At 40.2% G+C, this 18,507-nt stretch overlaps 1 protein-coding gene across 6 annotated transcripts in view; it reads left to right on the top strand.

Annotated features, from left to right (window-relative positions):
* SH3D19 (SH3 domain containing 19) overlaps positions 1-18,507 on the top strand; it is an 84,857-nt gene that overhangs the window by 59,337 nt on the left and 7,013 nt on the right. For all 6 annotated transcript variants that reach the window (XM_083367802.1, XM_083367803.1, XM_083367807.1 and 3 more), the window contains 11 exons: positions 875-982; positions 2,679-2,788; positions 4,189-4,247; positions 5,351-5,609; positions 6,837-6,905; positions 7,662-7,734; positions 8,149-8,279; positions 12,863-12,921; positions 13,551-13,738; positions 15,619-15,668; positions 15,940-16,126. In XM_083367802.1, coding sequence (XP_083223928.1) covers positions 875-982; positions 2,679-2,788; positions 4,189-4,247; positions 5,351-5,609; positions 6,837-6,905; positions 7,662-7,734; positions 8,149-8,279; positions 12,863-12,921; positions 13,551-13,738; positions 15,619-15,668; positions 15,940-16,126 — 1,293 coding nt within the window. The remainder of the gene's footprint in view (positions 1-874; positions 983-2,678; positions 2,789-4,188; positions 4,248-5,350; positions 5,610-6,836; positions 6,906-7,661; positions 7,735-8,148; positions 8,280-12,862; positions 12,922-13,550; positions 13,739-15,618; positions 15,669-15,939; positions 16,127-18,507) is intronic.

The following is an 18,507-nucleotide window of genomic DNA, read 5'->3' as shown; positions in this document are numbered from 1 at the left end:
CAGATTGGCATTGTGAGAAATCTAATTATCAAGTTGCTGCAGGCCTATGCAAAACTGAAGAATGAGATAACTGGCAACCAAAAGTGGCTTTTGTAATCTTTCAATGTGAAGCCGGATATGATAGATGTTATGTGTATTTTGGAAAGCTTTATAGGAAGTAAAAGATAATAATAAAGCAAAAACACACACACATGGGATGGTCAAAAAAAGCAAGCTCAGCAGCCAAAGAGTGTTCAGGGTAAATTGGGAAAAAAACAAAACCCTGAGAATGAATGTGAGTGAAATATTCTCTTTAGAGGGAAGCTGTCAAGCGCCTAATAGCATTAGACCAAGGGAGCAGGATTCACACAGTCTTATTAATCAGGATTAATGCAAGGAAAAAGGAGTTAGATTAAAAAATCTTGTAAACTAATTTTAAAAAATACTCATTTTTGAACCTTTTAAGGAGAAGCTTTGTGTGAGTTATTTGAATTTAATTCTTCAAATTCTGTAACTGATTACGGATGCCACACATAACAGATAAGGCTGAAATGTCCACCTGTTCCTCATTTGCAATATTTTGAAAGACACCCTTATCTTTACTAGGCTGGAATTCTCTTATTGAAATAAACTTAAGCTTTAGACTGTGTGATGTACAGGGCTTTTTTTCTCATTGAACGCTCAGAACGGAGTTCCGGCACCTTTTTTGGATGGAACCTTATAGGGTAGGCAAGGCGGGTTGTATGACATGTGTGAGTTCCGGCACCTTTTTCTTTTACAAAAAAAGCACTGGTGATGTAGTATTTCTTTCAGCATACAACCCTAGATTTCTATGAATGTTATTGATATTTTCTCTTGAATGAAAACAGAATGCTATGTTTTGCATTTTTCTTAGATCTTACCAATTTGCCATCCAAAGCTGAATCTGCAAAAGAGCAACCAGTTCAGCCAGCTGTTGTGCGTAAACCTACTGTAATCCGAATACCATCTAAACCAGTGAAAGGTAATATCTATAATATCCATCTCTCCATTCATCCATCCATCCTGTATGAAATATATGACCCTGAGAAATCTGTCTTTGCCTAAAGTTGTTTTTGATAGAACATATTTACTTCAAAGGATGATTTTTCTAAATTCTAGACAAACCCCTGTAAAAAGAAAGAATATTTTAAAAAATTATAATCACAAATATCCTTCCCCCCCCTTCTTGCTAAATTGGGCTTGCCAATTCTAAATGAAACAAAATTGGAGATTTCATACATGTTCAAATAGTCATATACATGTATATGTACTTAATTTTTTGAATTCAGGTTTTCTTTTCTCAAGGCTCAAGTAAACCATCATGAGTCCATTAGAGTTGAGCAGCTAATCAAATAAATAGTAATTCAATACTTGTTCCCCTCCCTCCTTCTAGGAAGAACAGAAAAAAAAGTAGGGAAAAACAGAATGGAGATAACAGTGAAAGAGTGTCACTGCTAGAAAAAGGAAGGAAGGAAAGAAAGAAATAAAAAAGGAAAGAAAAAGAAAAAGCAAGAAAGAAAAAGAAAAAAACCTGGGTAGAATTAAGGCAAGGGAAAGAGGTAATTGGGTAGAGAGGAAAAAATAAACTAAAAAGCCTTGTTAAGTATTAAACTGAGTTAAATTTTGCATGGCGAGCAGCCTCTCCCAAGCTAATTTGACAGGTTTCCAGCATGAGTCTCTGTAGTGATCTGCATTTCTCAATTGTGTACCCTTAAAAATAATCAAATACTCTTCTTACATTAGTGATTTTCAAACTTGGCAACTTTTAAGATGTGTGGACTTTGGCTGGAAATTCTGGAAACTGGAATCTGCACATTTTAATGTTGTCAATTTATACTTACAAAGAGGTAACTCTCAACATACAACAATATGTACAATCACTGTTTTGAAGTACAAGGCTGCTGAATAAAGGGACATATGAACGGTTCTTGAAGTTATGATTGTTGTAATGCCCCTACGGTCATGTAAACAAAATATGGGTACTTAGCAACCAGTTCACACTTACACCTGGTTGCAGCATCTCATAGTCATATAGTTGCCATTTGCAACTTTCCCTGCCAGCTTCTCCCAAGCAAAGTCAAGCCACTTAAGGTAAGTATCCTTCACTCTACTCCCCAGCCTTTCTTTGCTCACAAGCATCGTACCCTCCTTTGACTTTGCTTGCTTGCATGCACTGCACTTTCCTCCCTGCCTCACTTAACTTGCGTGCAACATGCTTTCCTCCCCCTTTTTGCTTGCAAACATGCACCTACCAGTGACCTCCTTCCTGGACCTCTCTGCGCTTTATGTCCTCCTTCCCAGGCCTTCCTATCCTGAACACATTGCAGCAGCTCCCTCCCCCAATTTGCATGCAGCTAGTGCTAGCTGTGACCCCCTGGTGCTCTTTACCAGGGATGCCTGAGGCTTCTTGTTTAATGACCTGAATGTCTTGGGAGTTTGATGGCAACCAGGATTAAGCGATGCAGTATTGTGATGTTGTGTTTAACAACCCCATTCCTTAGTGATGGCAATCTTGGTCCCAACTGCCACTGTAACTCAAGGACTACCTGTAGTGCAATTCCATTGTATATCAGTGAGATCTGTTAAATTTTTCCATTGAATATTTTTGTAGAACAACTTTTCTTAAATAACTCAGAATTTTGATAGTTAATATTGGGAAATTATAAATATTTTTGCAGCTTTAAGTGACATTCTGGAAAGCCCTCCTCCATTACCTACAGAGAAACCAATTGGAAACACATCTAGTATTGCAACTGGAAAACTTAATAACATCGACATACTTAACAAGGTAATGCATTTTCCTTCCTTCCTTCCTTCCTTCCTTCCTTCCTTCCTTCCTTCCTTCCTTCCTTCCTTCCTTCCTTCCTTCCTTCCTAAAAAAGGAAGCCATAATATTGAATTATTTTAGTTAATCTTTAAGCAAAATTTATTTTCACTGAAGATAATTCTTCATACATGCAATGTATGCTGTGTTAATGAAAGCCTAGCAGAGGAATCTACTACATTGATTTCCTGCATCAAGCAGGAATTATAATTGATTCACTGTATTTTTGGCTGAATGTCCTTAAAAGTGTTACACTGCTTAGTATGCATATTTCACCAATTAGGTACTTCCCCCCTCTCCCCAAAATGGTACTGGTGAGAAAATTGTTAGAATCTTCAAAGAAATAAACTCAGATTCCTTGAATTCAGACATATCCAGTTCCTGCTTTGGTTACTGCACTTACCTTGCCTAATTCCAACCAATTTTCCTAGATAGTATAAAGTCTGCTTTAGTTTGTACTATGTGTTGTTGAATTACTCATATGAAAGACCACTCATGAAATTCTGAAAAATTGTCCCTTCTGTCTTGTACTTTTTGACATTTAATCATATCATGTATTGAAGTAAAAAGCTCATCCATTTTTAACAAGGTCAGCAGCCACCCTATCCATGCTGCATTGAATCTCCCCTGCCACCCATGTTCCCTTGCACACTCTGCTTGAATTCCCCCTCCCCTGCCACCTACACACCCTCATGCACCTCCCTGAGCCTTGCAATGTTTGCATCTCTTTGTGCACCTTTGTGCATTCTCTTCTCATGCTCATTCTGCACTTCTTCAGCCACACTTCATTCTCCTCCCCCCTGCCCTGCCTCCCCTGGTAGCGGTCACTTATCTGCCTGCTTGCCTATATCCAAGCTGCCTAAGACTTACACCTTCCTGATGGCTTCCCCACTGACTTGGGGTTGTTGGAAACCAGCAGGACGTTGTGAGGAGCTGCTCGCTTAATGACCCACAACCCTCCCTTAACAATAGCAACAGGGATTCCATGGACTGCCATAACTAAGCAATGTGATTATGTGACATTGCAAATTTCAGATTGTTTAGTGACAGACATTCTGGGGTTCTAAGTGCAGCCAGAACTTGAGGACTACCTGTATATATGCAAAAGCATGTGTGGTGTAATAGCTAAAGCACCAGGGTTAGAAACTGGGAAGCTTGAGTTCTAGTCTACCTTAATCATGAAGTCAGCTGGCTCTCTCTTTCTTAGTCTTAGGAAGAAGGCATTTGGCCAAAAATGTTGCCAAAAAAATTGTATAGATTTGTCCAGGCAATTACCACTCTTATCTTGTATTTTCCTTTGAAATGATCATAACAATTCTAATTGTGTTTTGTCCAAATAATAATAACATTTAATGACCCAATAGGAACCTGAACAGCCCAGCTTGATACAGCCATTCAGGAAGGACCCTGTTCTGCCTCCAAGGTAAGTATCAAAATGAGCAGCACAGGTAAAGGGATTGGTGTTGTGCAGTACATATTCTGCTACCATGATAATGTGAATATTAGTTGTATGGTTTTAATTTGTTACATTATATAGCAAAATGTAAAATATTCTACAATTTTAAAATACATATGGACTATAGATTATATTGATTATTCTTTTATTTCGCCCAGAAGATAGAAATAATTATATTCACAGTGTGACCCATTCATAATATTTAGCAGAACAGACTGTTATGAAGTTACGGGAGAGTGTATATTAGTAAATCAGTGTTTGTTGTCATTGTGAATAAACCAAAGCAGACCTCCAGTTTTAATTTTAAAGAAATCTTTATGTACATTTTAATCTGCTTAACAAATTGCACAAGGTAAACTAATGTATTACATTAATTAGAAAAACAAAACAAAGTGCCAAGTATTGAATAGAGGAATCTAACAATGAAGTTGCTTCCAGTGGGATTCTAATGGTTTTAGCCAATGGGCTTCTGATGTTTTAATCAAGCCAATGCAATCCTTTTTGTGCTGTGTTTCCTTGATTGAAATTGTCTAACTATATGAAGAGCTGTTTTAGCCAAAGATTTCCACGTAGGATACTCTTCTCATTTTATTTTCAGATAGCTAATATAATATTGATGAGATGCATACATTTGGCATGTGAATTTCATTTTTAAAGAAGAGAGACTGTTAAATTATATATTTTATATCATGAATAAGAATATAGTTTAATAATCACATACCATTTCACTCAGCTTGGTTGCAATGCATCTAGTACTCTTAGCATATTCTTAGAAAACTCTTTAATGGGGATTAGCATTACTTGTTACGTATCGATAATTGTAATGGTATGTGGAAGTGTTTTTGGGAGACGAGGGGGAGGAGAGAAGAGATGCTGCCAAGGGAACAGTCAGATGAGAGAAGGTTAGGGATAGATCATTGTGGAGAAACTCTTATCTTCATGGTCACCAGGAATAAAAAATGAGTTGATGATAATTAATCTAGCAATAGTTTTTAATAATTCAGAGTGTATTTGTAATATAATTAGAATAAAATGTGTTTTTAATACTATGCTTTCTTCATAATTTCTAGACCCGTTCAGGGGAAAATCATACCATCTCGGCCTTTTCCACCTAAAGGTGCCCCAGGAAGACCACCACCACCAAAATCCACCAAACTCTCATCAGATACTGATAGAGTTCCACGTTCATCATCTGATGTAACACTCCATAAGAAATCTAGCGTGCTTGGATTGGGAATCAAAAAAACAAAGAGTGATGATTTTAAAAAACATGGCTCAGCTTTACCCCCTCGACCCAAGCCAGGTCATCCTTTATACAATAAATACATGGTAAGAAGATTAATTTCACTAGGGCACAGATCGGCAACCCACGGCTCCGGAGCTGCATGCGGCTCTTTGAGCCGTCTCCTGCGGCTCCCAGTCACCCGGTGCGCACGCACCACTCCGAACGGGAGGAGGTGCGTGCGCACCACTCCAAAGGTTTGGAGAGCTGCGCGCGCACCTCTCGGAACAGGCGGAGGTACGCACACACCACTCCGAATGGGAGGAGGTGCACGCGCACCACTCCAAAGGTTTGGAGAGCTGCGCGCGCACCTCTCAGAACGGGCAGCGGCGGTACTCATTTGGAGACCTGCTGGTGCCGGTTTGGAAAGCTGCCGCGGCCCGCAACAGCTTTCTAAACCGCCACCAGCAGGTCTCCAAACGGGTGTTCGGGTGGCAGTTTGGAGGTCCCGGGGGTGGCTCCGGCGGCGCCCGGGCTGAAGGTGGCGTCGCAACCCAGCGCCCGTCACCATGGAGACCCGTCGCCGCTGGCGTGCAGGTGCGGCCACATAAAAAAAAGTGGGAGCCGCGCGCGTGTATCCACGCATGTGCATGTGCAAAAAACAATGTTTTGCGCATGCGCAAAACATTTTTATGCGCATGCGCGTGTGTGGATGCACACGCGCAGCTCCTACTTTTTTTATGTGTGATGGAACCGGTTCCCAGTGGCTCTTTTGCTTTTTCAGGTTGCCGACCCCTGCACTAGGGGGAGATGCGAGTTTGCACATATCATCTCTTATTAAAAGAGTAGGCAGATTGATTTTAATTGTATGAACGTTCAGCAAATAAAATATATCATATTTCCAGATGTACTTTCTGGTGGCATTGGAGTTTTATATAATTCCATCATTTTCTCCCTTTTGGGATATAACATTTAATATCATTTTAGTAGCTGTGTGGGCAAGTATCAGTTCTTGAAACTTACCAAGTAACAAATGAGGTAATTATTTCAACTTTCCATCAGCAATTATGGACAAAAACTTTCATCTATGGGAACTAAAAGGAATACCGTGCAAAATTCAAACCAGGGGTCTCTCATTTTGTAAACAAAGAACTGGAATTAACTAGTTGTAGGATTAACTGGACAACAGTTCATTTGGATCCCCAAAATGAATTCTAGAAAAGAAAATGACATGTAATACTTGAATGCATTTTCATGACAAATAATAAAGCATGAAATGTATATTAGATTGTCAAAAATTATTTTTGACTAAAATGTGAATAATTTGTTTCAAGCTTCCTATGCATCATGGAATTGCTAAAGAAGACACTTCATCTCAAAATGCTGGACATCTCTCTTGTAAGGTAATGTTTATTTCTGCATCTATGAAAGTATATAAATATGTTTAGTCATCGATCTGCTAACTTTTTATAATTTTAAAGTGTGGAGATGTACTTGTTCTGGTGGATCAAGTTGAAAATACCTACATAGAATGCAAACATGGAGGAGAAACTGGCAAAGTTCATTTATCCCAAATGCACATAATCTCCCCTGAGGGTGCAAAGCAAATAGCAAGTATAAATTTCAATAATTAAACACTTTTCTAGGCATACAATATTGCCTGGAATACATTTGGTGCATCCTAATCCCAAATATAATTTTTGCAGCAATGTAAGGGTCTGTTAAGTATTTTATCATGTTGGATTGCATCGAAGATTTAATAAGAGTCCCTTGGATGATTGAGGTGGTATATGAATTGAACAAATAAAACATCTTCGAAAAACATGTTGTGTTTTGGAATAGTAACTATTTATCAAAGGGATTCGGTGTTACTGTCACTGCTATAATGTTAGCATTTAGAAAAATTAGAAAATATAAAAAACAAGGAGCAAGGAATCTTACTTGAAAATATTTAATTCAAAGAACCCAAAGCAGATCGTGCAAAGCTGATTTTGTTTTTGATGATGCATGCACTTTGTTGACTTATTCTGTAGTAAAATCTAAATTGATTCCCTTTAGCTGTGGGAGATTTTGCACTTGAAATCAGTCAAGAGAGTACTTTACTCAAGAAATTATAGAATATCAGTTATCGTAATTGCCAAATCTGTTGTGTTTTTAAGGATCCAGCTAAAATGCAGAAGATTAGTGATTCAAATGTTCCTCATGCAATAGTGCTGCATAATTTCACAGCAGGTAAGAAGTGACATCAGGGTAAACGAAAATATAGTTTCGCTTTTTGAACTGTTAAAGGGCAATTGCCATGTCCTGACATTAGATTCAAAACCTGGCTTCTGGCATAGTCCTTGGTGGGAAGACTGGTGGGGAGAGAAATATTAGCAAATGCTTGAAGCCTCTGTTCTTAATGATTTCAGTTTCACTTTTTTCCCTTTGGTTTTTCTGCTTAGGTTGCTTTCTTCTCTACAAAGAGTTTCATCACTTTCTTTTTGTACTCCTTAGTAAAACTCAGAGCAATGACCTTTAATGCTGTTAGGTGCCTGTTCCTTTGGCCTATATTTATGTAATGTAGCTACCAGAAATAGATTTTAGCCTAAGTGAGATAGCCCTAAACTATCAACTAAAAAACTTTTAATTTTTATTTTCCCATAGAGCATACTGATGATTTGGACCTTAGTACTGGGGACACAGTTTTTCTTCTGGAAAAAATAGATGATGAGTGGTATAGAGGAAAATGCAAGAATCGTACTGGAATTTTTCCTGCTAGCTTTGTTAAAATTGTTGTAAGTGAAATATATTGAATTTCATCTGGGTTCACATTTGAGTTCTAATTTAATTTTTTCCTTGTGCATTTTATTGAGCATATCATGCAGTTAAATCTTGCTTGAGCGCACAAAGTAGATATCATATTTTTGTAACATGCAGCAAATCTATTTAAATTTGCATCTTACTTGATCTTTACGATTTTCATTTTCACAATAAATTGAAATTAAGTGAGAAAATACTCTTTAGTTAATTCAAATGTGCTCATAAATTAACCAGGGTATATAGTGCGGTTTTGCTTTTAGATTTTTCCTGGGTGTATCTGATATGATTCTTTTCCCTTGCTCCATTTCAGTATTATAATCACATGTAAATGACTCACCAATAAAATTTTGTAATGTTCAGTAAAGTCATGCAAAATTGAATGAGGTTTGAGGGACACTGCTTGATCCATTGTGATCATCCAGAGATTTAGAGTGCAGTGTCATCAATATGCAGATATCCCTCCCTTGATGGAGCTAGAAATTGACTTTATGATTTTGATCCTTAGGTCCAGGATTGGAACGATCGCTATTTGGGTTGGGAGTAGTATCCAAAGGAAGGAAGAGAGGAACAGAAGCAGAACGAGATAGGTCCACTAGAAGTACAGATGAGGAGGACCTTTGCTAAATTTCAGCTGGTATATTAATATTCTACCAGCTACACTGGATTAGCACTAACAATCTCACCACTATAGCATTGCTTTACATTTTGTGTGATCCTGATGATAATCCGAAAATGTCAATCCCCATATATCTGATATTAGGAAGGAAGAATAACACAGATTTCACTAGGGGGTATGTGGTGTGAGTTTGGTATAAATAGAGATTTTTAAAATACTGTAGTAAGATTTTTAGGCTTCCATTTTAGTGAGTTAATTAACGTGAAGTCTTTAAAACATCTTTTCCCTGAAATGTCCTTCCAGACACAGTCATTTTAATTTTATCAACTGATTTGGTCTAAGCTTTCCCAGAATTTCTTTTTAAAAAGCTGCAGCAGAATAATAATAAGAGTTGGAAGGGACCTTGTAGATCTTCTAGTCCAACCCCTTGCTCAAGCAGGAGACCCTACATCATTTCAGACAAATGTTGTCCAATCTCTTCTTAAAAACCTCCAGTGATGGAGCACCCGCCATTCTAAAGGCAAGCTGTTTCACTGATGAATTGTTCCCACTGTTCTCCTTAGTTCTAGGTTGGATCTCTCCTTGATAAGTTTCCATTTGTTACTTTTTGTCCTGCCTTTAGGGGTTTTGGAGAACAGGTTGACCACCTCTTATGTATGACAGCCCTTCAAATATCATGTCACCTCTAGACCTTTTTTTTAGTTTGACTAGATATACCCAGTTCCTGCAACCATTCTTCAGTTTTAGCCTCCAGCCCCCTAATCGTCTATGTCAGACATATCAAACACAAGGCCCGGGGGCCGGATCCGGCCCGCGAAGTGGTTTCATGCGGCCTGCGAAGCCATCCTGGAAACAGTGAGGGAACGGCCCCCACTGCCTTGGCTCTGGCCCAGAGACCCTCCTTCTGCCAGAGACCCTCAGATTTGTCCCACTCCTGCCCAGGCCCCCATAGGCATCCTTGATGCCAACGATGTAGAGCTGGCCACGCCCACCCAGTAGGCCATATGCACTCTAGCCACGCCCACCCAGGAGGCCACACCCACCCTGGCCATGCCCACCCGGCCCCCTGAGGGCAACCGCAATGCTGATGCGGCCCTCAATGAAATTGAGTTTGACACCCCTGGTCTATGTAGATGTATTTGTAGAACATTTTTTTCCTTTTTTTCTTACGTGGCCACAGTGTTTTCAAGACTATGGTTAGCTGGAGTTCCTGCCATCAGGGAAACAGCAGTGGGACTATCCAGCAAGTACAAAACATTAAGAATATCGTACTAGAGACTCTGGGTAATATATTATTACAATCAGATTCTTAATTTTTTTCTTTTTATGAGAAAATGGTAGAATTTGAGACATATATTTTTTTTGGCGATCAAAGGTGAAAAGCCCTACTGAAGTCTATAATGTTTGAATAACAATGCTAATCGCTATGAAGGGAAAACATTCAAAATAGACCAGAGTGTCAATTAGGAGCAGAAAACAAAAGCAAAAAATTGTAATTTTTAAAATTACAAATTATGTTGATTTTAGTTATTATATGAGCAATCAAGAGAGGATTGTTAGCATAAAATTTGCAGTTAAGCCCAAGAAATGAAAATCAGAAAGAAGTACAATGGTGCATCTTCTAATATGCTGACTGTAGAAGAATGACAACAAAATGAAACCTCTTACTAAATTTTTGTAAATACTCAGCATTTCCGTATGAAGAGATAGTTAGAACTGCATTTTGACCAAGCAAGTTTGATAAAAATTAGGCTTCCTGTTCAGATTCAAAGGCCAACAGAAAGCACAGGAATATTCACCTTTCTAACAATTCTTTTTTAAAATTCTGCATTTTATTATTTTTATAAATACAGCTAGTCCTCAACTTACGACCACAATTGAGCCCAAAATTTCTGTTGTTAAGTGAGACATTTGTTAAGTGAGTTTTGCCCTATTTTACAACTTTCCTTGCCACAGTTGCTAAGTGCATCGCTGCAGTTGTTAGTAACAGGGTTGTTAAGTGAATCTCACTTCCCCATTGATTTTGCTTCTCAGAAGGTTGCAAAAGAAGATCACATGACTCCAGGACACTGCAACAGTCATAAACATGAACCACTTGCCAAGCAACTGAATTTTGATCATATGACCATGGGGGTGCTGCAATGGTCTTAAGTGTGAAAACTGGTCATAAGTCATTTTTTCCATTGCCGTTGTAACTTCGAATGGTCACTAAATGAAATGCTGTAAATTGAGGACGACCTGTAACTCAAGACAGCAAACATACCTCCTCCTTCCTCCTTCTATTTTCCCCACAACAGCCCTGTGAGGTAGGTTGGGCTGAGAAAGAATGACTGGCCCAAAGGTACCCAGCCTGTTTTTATGCCTAAGGTGGGACTCGAACTGACAATGTTCTGATTTCCAGCCTGCTGCCTTAATCACTAGAACAAACTGGCAACTGGGTTTTTAGGAACTCAGAGGTATGGATCTATGCAATCCTGGACTGCAAGCAAGTCAACTGTGCTCTCACAGTCACTGCATTTGTGGGGTTGGGCCACCTTAATGGCTTGCATGACTATCTTCTGAAACCGCAGTACAATCCAGGATAAAGATGTACCGTATATACTTGAGTATAAGCCGAATTTTTCAGCCCACTTTTTGGGCTGAAAAATTCCACTTCGGCTTATACTCCAGTCAACAAAAAAACTTACCGAGGACTTGTGCGCGGCCGAGGCTTTGGAGCTTCCGGGATCGTGCTCACCTCTCCCAAGCCGCCGTCCGGAGACCTGCCGAAGTTTGGGGAGGTTTGGGGAGGTGCGCGCGCACCTCCCCAAACCTCCCCAAACGAAGCCGGGTCTCCGTTCCTCCGCCCCCTGCCTGCCTGCTTCTTTCCACAGCGGAAAGAAGCAGGCTGGCAGGGGGCGGAGGAACGGAGACCCGGCGACGTTTGGGGAGGTTTGGGCGCCTCCCCAAACATCCCCAAACGTCGCCGGGTCTCCGTTCCTCTGTGCCCTGCCTGCCTGCTTCTTTCCACAGCGGAAAGAAGCAGGCAGGCAGGGCACAGAGGAACGGAGACCCGGCGACATTTGGGGATATTTGGAGAGGCGCCCAAACCTCCCCAAACGTCGCCGGGTCTCCGTTCCTCCGCCCCCTGCCTGCCTGCTTCTTTCCGCTGTGGAAAGAAGCAGGCAGGCAGGGCACAGAGGAACGGAGACCCGGCGACGTTTGGGGATATTTGGAGAGGCGCCCAAACCTCCCCAAACGTCGCCGGGTCTCCGTTCCTCCGCCCCCTGCCTGCCTGCTTCTTTCCGCTGTGGAAAGAAGCAGGCAGGCAGGGCACAGAGGAACGGAGACCCGGCGACGTTTGGGGATATTTGGAGAGGCGCCCAAACCTCCCCAAACGTCGCCGGGTCTCCGTTCCTCTGTGCCCTGCCTGCCTGCTTCTTTCCGCTGTGGAAAGAAGCAGGCAGGCAGGGTACAGAGGAACGGAGACCCGGCGACGTTTGGGGATATTTGGAGAGGCGCCCAAACCTCCCCAAACGTCGCCGGGTCTCCGTTCCTCCGCCCCCTGCCTGCCTGCTTCTTTCCGCTGTGGAAAGAAGCAGGCAGGCAGGGCACAGAGGAACGGAGACCCGGCGACTGTGTATTCAGGCTTGCAAAATGGCGGATCGAGCCTCTGCTGGCGGCAGAGGCTTGCAGAACGGCGGATCGGCTTATACTCGAGTCAACAACTTTTTCCAGTTTTTGGGGGTGAAATTTGGGGTCTCGGCTTATACTCGAGTCGGCTTATACTCAAGTATATACGGTATTTGATTTAAACTACTGCAGCTCCTTGCTGTGCACCTTCCTGCATTTTAAACATTTTTCTGACTTTTGAAGGAGGAATAGAGCCCTAATAATTTTTTTAAGAAATTAATTAAGGTTCATATATGAAATAGTTAAATGCTCCTATGGTCTCCTTCCTAGATTGATACTCCAGGAGAAAACAGGTGGAAAAAGGAGCAGCTTTTACCATCCAATATTGTGTAAGTTTTCGTAGACGTGTTGACTTTTCAGTCTTGAACACGCAGATTTATTTTCCATTCATACAAAGGTATTGTGGCTACCACTCACACACAGCAAGTAAAATCCTGTCTTGGAGACTTTCAAACACGGAATAATTCTTGGAAAGGGAATTATAAAATAGCATACCATAGAACATTACAAAACAAAGTCACAGGATTGTTTAAGGATTTTAAATTGGTGTTTAAATATTTAGGGTTTGGGTGGCTTGCCTAATTGTGTGTGTGTCTGTGTGTGTCCATGTCTGTGTGTGTCTATATATACATGCACATATACACACATGATTTATTTTTACTACATCTACTACAGATACAGATACAATATATGATAGAAATATATATGTGATGGCAAAAAAAGAGATTGTGCAGTGTATATTTCTTTGAAGTTCTAATAGAGAAACCATTCAAATAAGAAATATGTGATAAAGGTCTAATAAATATAAAATCATGGGCCTAAATGATGTAAGATGATTTTTACTTTTTTCTATTAATAATGAATATATATTTAATGCAGTGGACTCCGAATAATAAGTGAAATGAATGAAAGAATGATACTTTTCCTTTTACTATTTTTTCTTTCTTTGTTATTTTAGCGGCCCAAGATGTAAAGCTGTATTTGAATACATTGGAGACCAGAAAGATGAATTAAGTTTTTCAGAAGGTGAAATTATTATTTTAAAAGGGTATATTAATGAAGAGTGGGCCAAAGGAGAGCTGAGAAGTACTTCTGGAATTTTTCCCTTAAATTTTGTGGAAGTTATTGAAGATCTGCCTGAATCAGGTAAAAACAAACAAAACAAACAGCTAACAAACTGATGAACAAAAAAACAGCATCTCACAGTCGATAATTAATGTGACCAAAATGTCTTATGTAATAAAGACAGTTAGATGTTTGTGTATAGAAGAACATATACCAATTAGAAATTTTAGCCTCCGTCATTGATATTTTATATATTATATAAATCAGTATTTTTCCATGTTGTTCTATTATTGGTCATACTGTGCTTATGTTAACATGAAATTACAATTTTAAACATTCCTGTGTTTCCCCAAAAATAAGACTGGGTCTTATTTGTATATTTTTTGCCTCCAAAAGAGGCACCAGGTCTTACTTTCAGGGGATGTCTTATCTCCAGCACCAACAGCCCTGCCCTGCTGGCCCACTTCTTCTGGAGCTGCAGGAGCAACTTCATTCTGCAGCTGCATTCCGGCCTGCATTTTGCAGTCAGGCCTTTCCAGAAGGCCTCTGCAGCCGAGTACCGAACTATGGATTCAATCCATAGCTCGGTTCTCAGCTGTAGTGGCCTTCTTGGAAAGGCCTCTTGAGAAATGCAGGTCTGGTTGCAGAAGACGCTGCAGAAGAAATGGGCTGGGGAGGAGAGGCCTGCCTGCAAGGTAAGTGAGTGTGGGGCAGGTCCACACCCCTACTCCTGCCCTAGCTTGATTTTTAATTATGTGCCTTGCCCCAAAACTAGGGCTTATTTTTGGGGTAGAGCTTACTTTCGGGGAAATACAGTATGTATGCTCCAGGTACACAATGAAAGAATACTGTATGAGCTGAATCATAACACTTCTACAAAATTTTATAATAGTTATTGTACAGGTAGTCCGCACAACAGTTCATTTAATTACTGTTCAAAGTTACAACAGCAATGAAAAAAGAGACTTTTGACCATTTTTCATACTTATGACCATTGCAGCATCCCCATGGTCACATGATCAAAATTCAGCCTCTGTCATAGCCTCTGTCATATTTATGACAGTTGCAATGTCCTGGGATCATGTGATCATCTTTTGCGACCTTCTGACAAGTAAAATCAATGGGGAAGCCAGATTGACTGAATAACCATGTAACTAATTTAACTGCTGCAGTGATTAACTTAATGCTGACAAGAAAAGTAAAATGGGACAAAACTCACTTAACAACTGTCTCACTTAGCAACTGAATGTTTGGGCTCAATTGTAGTCGTAACTTGAGGACTATCTGTGTACATGTGTGTGATATACTAGTGTTAAGATTGTGTTAAGGAACTATTCATTGCATTCTGTCTTATCGTTCAATCCTAAAATTGTATATAGTCTCCAAAATACTTGGGCCAAAGAATGTCAGAAGTCACATGCTTGTTTAGAAACATGCAGTTTGGGAAAAGTCACCTTTAAAATGTATCAGCACTAAGATAACTTTTGCTGAAATGTATCTCTCAGGCCTACGATCAGTTTTCTACACTGCTCAGATTTTTTTCCCCTTTAAAAGCAATGATAGGGTGGGATGCAATAGAACATTTATAGTGAAAAGTTCACAAATCACACCAAATTGAGAGGTAGCTCTGTTTTGTTAAATAAACCTCATCTGGCTGGGTTCACAAGACACACTAAGTTGATTTAATGGTAAAATCAGCTATACAATTTATAAATCGGTTAACTATAGTTTATTAACCACAGTGACTAGGTTTGCCCAATATGCAGAGTGTAAAACAAACAAGATTATTAATGTGATAAATGAATCCAACCATTCTTGTTCAGACTTTCAACAATTGTTTCTTGGAATTGTTTTTCTCTGAATGTATCATATTATGAATATTACTGGCAGAGACTATATTTAAAGTCTAAATAATATTAAAAATTATTTGATAATGTTGATTTGTTAACCTTTTATTATAGATGATGGCAGCTTCCCACTGAGGAGTAAACATTCGGGATCAATGACACAGGTAATGTATTTATCATTTTATAGCATGTAATCAACCAGACACAATCAGTTATTCTATTATATACATTAGAAGAAACAAAACGATTCACCAAGTTTGTTCATTGCAGAGTTAAAAATTACTTTTCCTAATATGTTAATTTATTGCATTAAAGTAATTAATTTGTTTAAGTTTATTAAATGATGTGCATAGAGTTCATTGGATAGACTGTTGTTTTCTCAGTGACACTAGAAAGTTTAGAGCTTACATGCAGATGTTTTATTTGTTTTCAAAGCTGGAAGGACAAGCTGGACAGTGGTGTGATGCTCTTCATGATTTTACAGCAGAAACACAGGAAGATTTATCATTTAAAAAAGGAGATCGTATCTTAATATTAGAACAACTGGATTCAGAATGGTATAGAGGAAGGCTAAATGGAAAGGAAGGCATTTTCCCAGCTGTGTTTGTTCATGTTTCTTCAGGTATAGTGCTTGCTGAAAGAAAAATGGAACTCTTTTCATCCTGTTGTACAGGCTATAAAGATACAGGTGATCCTTGATCTACAACTGTCATTGAGCCACAATTTCTGTTGTAGGTCATGATGATCATAAAGTGGCTCAATTTTACAACCTTTTTAGCAACCGTTGTTAAGGGAATATGATACTGTGTTTCCCCAGAAATAAGACCTATCCCGAAAATAAGGTCTAGTTTGATTTTTACATGTATTTATTTATTTATTTGTTTTATATACCGCCCTTCTCCCGGAGGACTCAGGGCGGTGTACAGAGCAATAAAGTAAGAATACAATAAAGCAATAAAGTGAGAAAATTTTAAAACCCAAATCCATCAGGCCAGGCCGGCTTGTTGGAATAGATAAGTTTTTAGATCACGCCGGAAGGAGCGAAGGTCGGGGGCCATCCGGATTTCAGCTGGTAAGCGGTTCCAAAGGATTGGTGCACTCATCGAGAATGCTCTCCCCCTGGGGGTCACCAGCCGACATTCTCTGACCGGTGGCACATGTATGCCTAATATACCATGTTTCCCTAAAGGTTAGACCCAGTCTTACCTCCAAAAGAGGCAATATATCTTATTTTCGAGGGGTGTCTTTTCCAAGGTGTCACCTTGCAGTGGTGGCCCTGACTGCATTGCCCAGCTGGCCCACTTCTTCTGCAGCTGAAGGAAATGCCTCTGCAGCTGAGAATGGAGCTCCATATTGACGCGTGCTGTGCCCCCCCCCCCCAGCCTGCATTTTGCCATCAGAAGCCTTCCAGAAAGACCTCTGATGGCGAAATGCTGGCTGGCGGGCACTGCAGAAGAAGTGGGGCGGCGAGGCTAGTCAGGTGTCAATTCATGGGAGGCCTGGCCGCAATGTAAGCAGGGTACGGTCATATGGGGAAACTCTACCCCCGACCCCCACCATAGCTTGATTTTTAGGCTTGCGCCTTGCCCCCAAACTAGAGCTTATTTTTGGGGTAGAGCTTATATTGGGCCCACCCCCAAAAATCAAGCTAGGGCTTATTTTGGGGGTAGGTCTTACTTTTGGGGAAACATGGTAAGACCTGCTCCCAAAATAAGCCCTAGTTTGGGGTTGAGGTGCATGCATAAAAATCAAGCTAGGTTGGAGATGAGGGTGTGGAGCTGCCCCACATGCCCTGCATCTGCTTACTTTAGGACCACTGCAGCCAGGCCTCCTATGCACTGACACCTGTCACTACTCTTGAATTCTTCAGTCACTTGCAGCTGGACGCCACATGGTGCATTGCACCAGTGCAACAGGATGCTGTGTGGCTCATCACACCAGTGCCACTGCTTGCGGCAGGCCGCCACAAGTGGCAGCACCGGTGCAATGCTCTGTGTAGTATCCTACCATGAGCGGTGGTACCAGCACCCCGCCCCACGTGTCCTACCATGAGTGGTGGCATCAGCACAGTGCACCATGTGGCATGCAGCTGCAAGCAGCCGCAGAACTCAGACAGCAGCACGACAGGTGTCAGTGCAGAGGGGGTCCAGCTGTGGCGGTCCTAAGGTAAGTGGGTAAGACATCCCCTGACAATAAACCCTAGTGCTTATTTTGGAGCCCAAAAGAAAATAAGACTTATTTTCGGGGAAACGTGTAGTCATAAAATGAATACTGTGGTTATAAAGCAACTACTGTGGTTGTAAAGCAACCATTGCAGTTGTAAAGCAAACATCGGGTTGTAAAGTGAACTCATTGTTCGCTAAAAGATGTGTTTGCCAAGAAATGAAATAAATGGCAGTTGCTGGGGAAAAAAAATTGTGATCATGAATGCAAAATGCTGCAAACAGCCAGAAATGCAAGCTGATTATCAAGTGCTCTGCATGTGGTTATGTACAGGGGTGTGCTCTCCTGTACATGGGAACTTCCGCATGGACAGGGAAGGTACATGGTGATATGATCTATGCAAATACAATTTTTAAAACATTTCTATTTTAATATTTAAGCCTGTGCTCATTTTGATGATGGAAACAAAAATAAGTCTCCCAATATACTGTGGAGGGCGGTATATAAATCGAAACAAATAATAATAATAAATAATTATTTAGTAGTATACTATTGATGATAAAAAAATATTCTCATTTATACGAATCACTGTAGAGCAAAAGCTCTTAGAAATCCCTTGATTAGTAGATATGCTTATGAACAAAACTTTTTGACCGAAAAAAAGTTCATACAACTACCATTTTTACAGTGTTTACAGATACCCTTGAAATTTTCAGTTGAGGAATGTCCAAGGTGTCTGAGGAAAATGGGATGCAGTATTGAGAGCTCCGAGAGTTACTGTTATTCTGCTAAACTCTTAAGTCATGAAGACTTTCATTTCTTCTTTTTTTCTTATGATTT

This window comes from Vipera ursinii, assembly GCF_947247035.1.
Source record: "Vipera ursinii genome assembly, chromosome: 7".
Taxonomy (NCBI): Eukaryota; Metazoa; Chordata; class Lepidosauria; order Squamata; family Viperidae; genus Vipera; species Vipera ursinii.
This window is presented reverse-complemented; position numbering and strand designations above follow the sequence as displayed.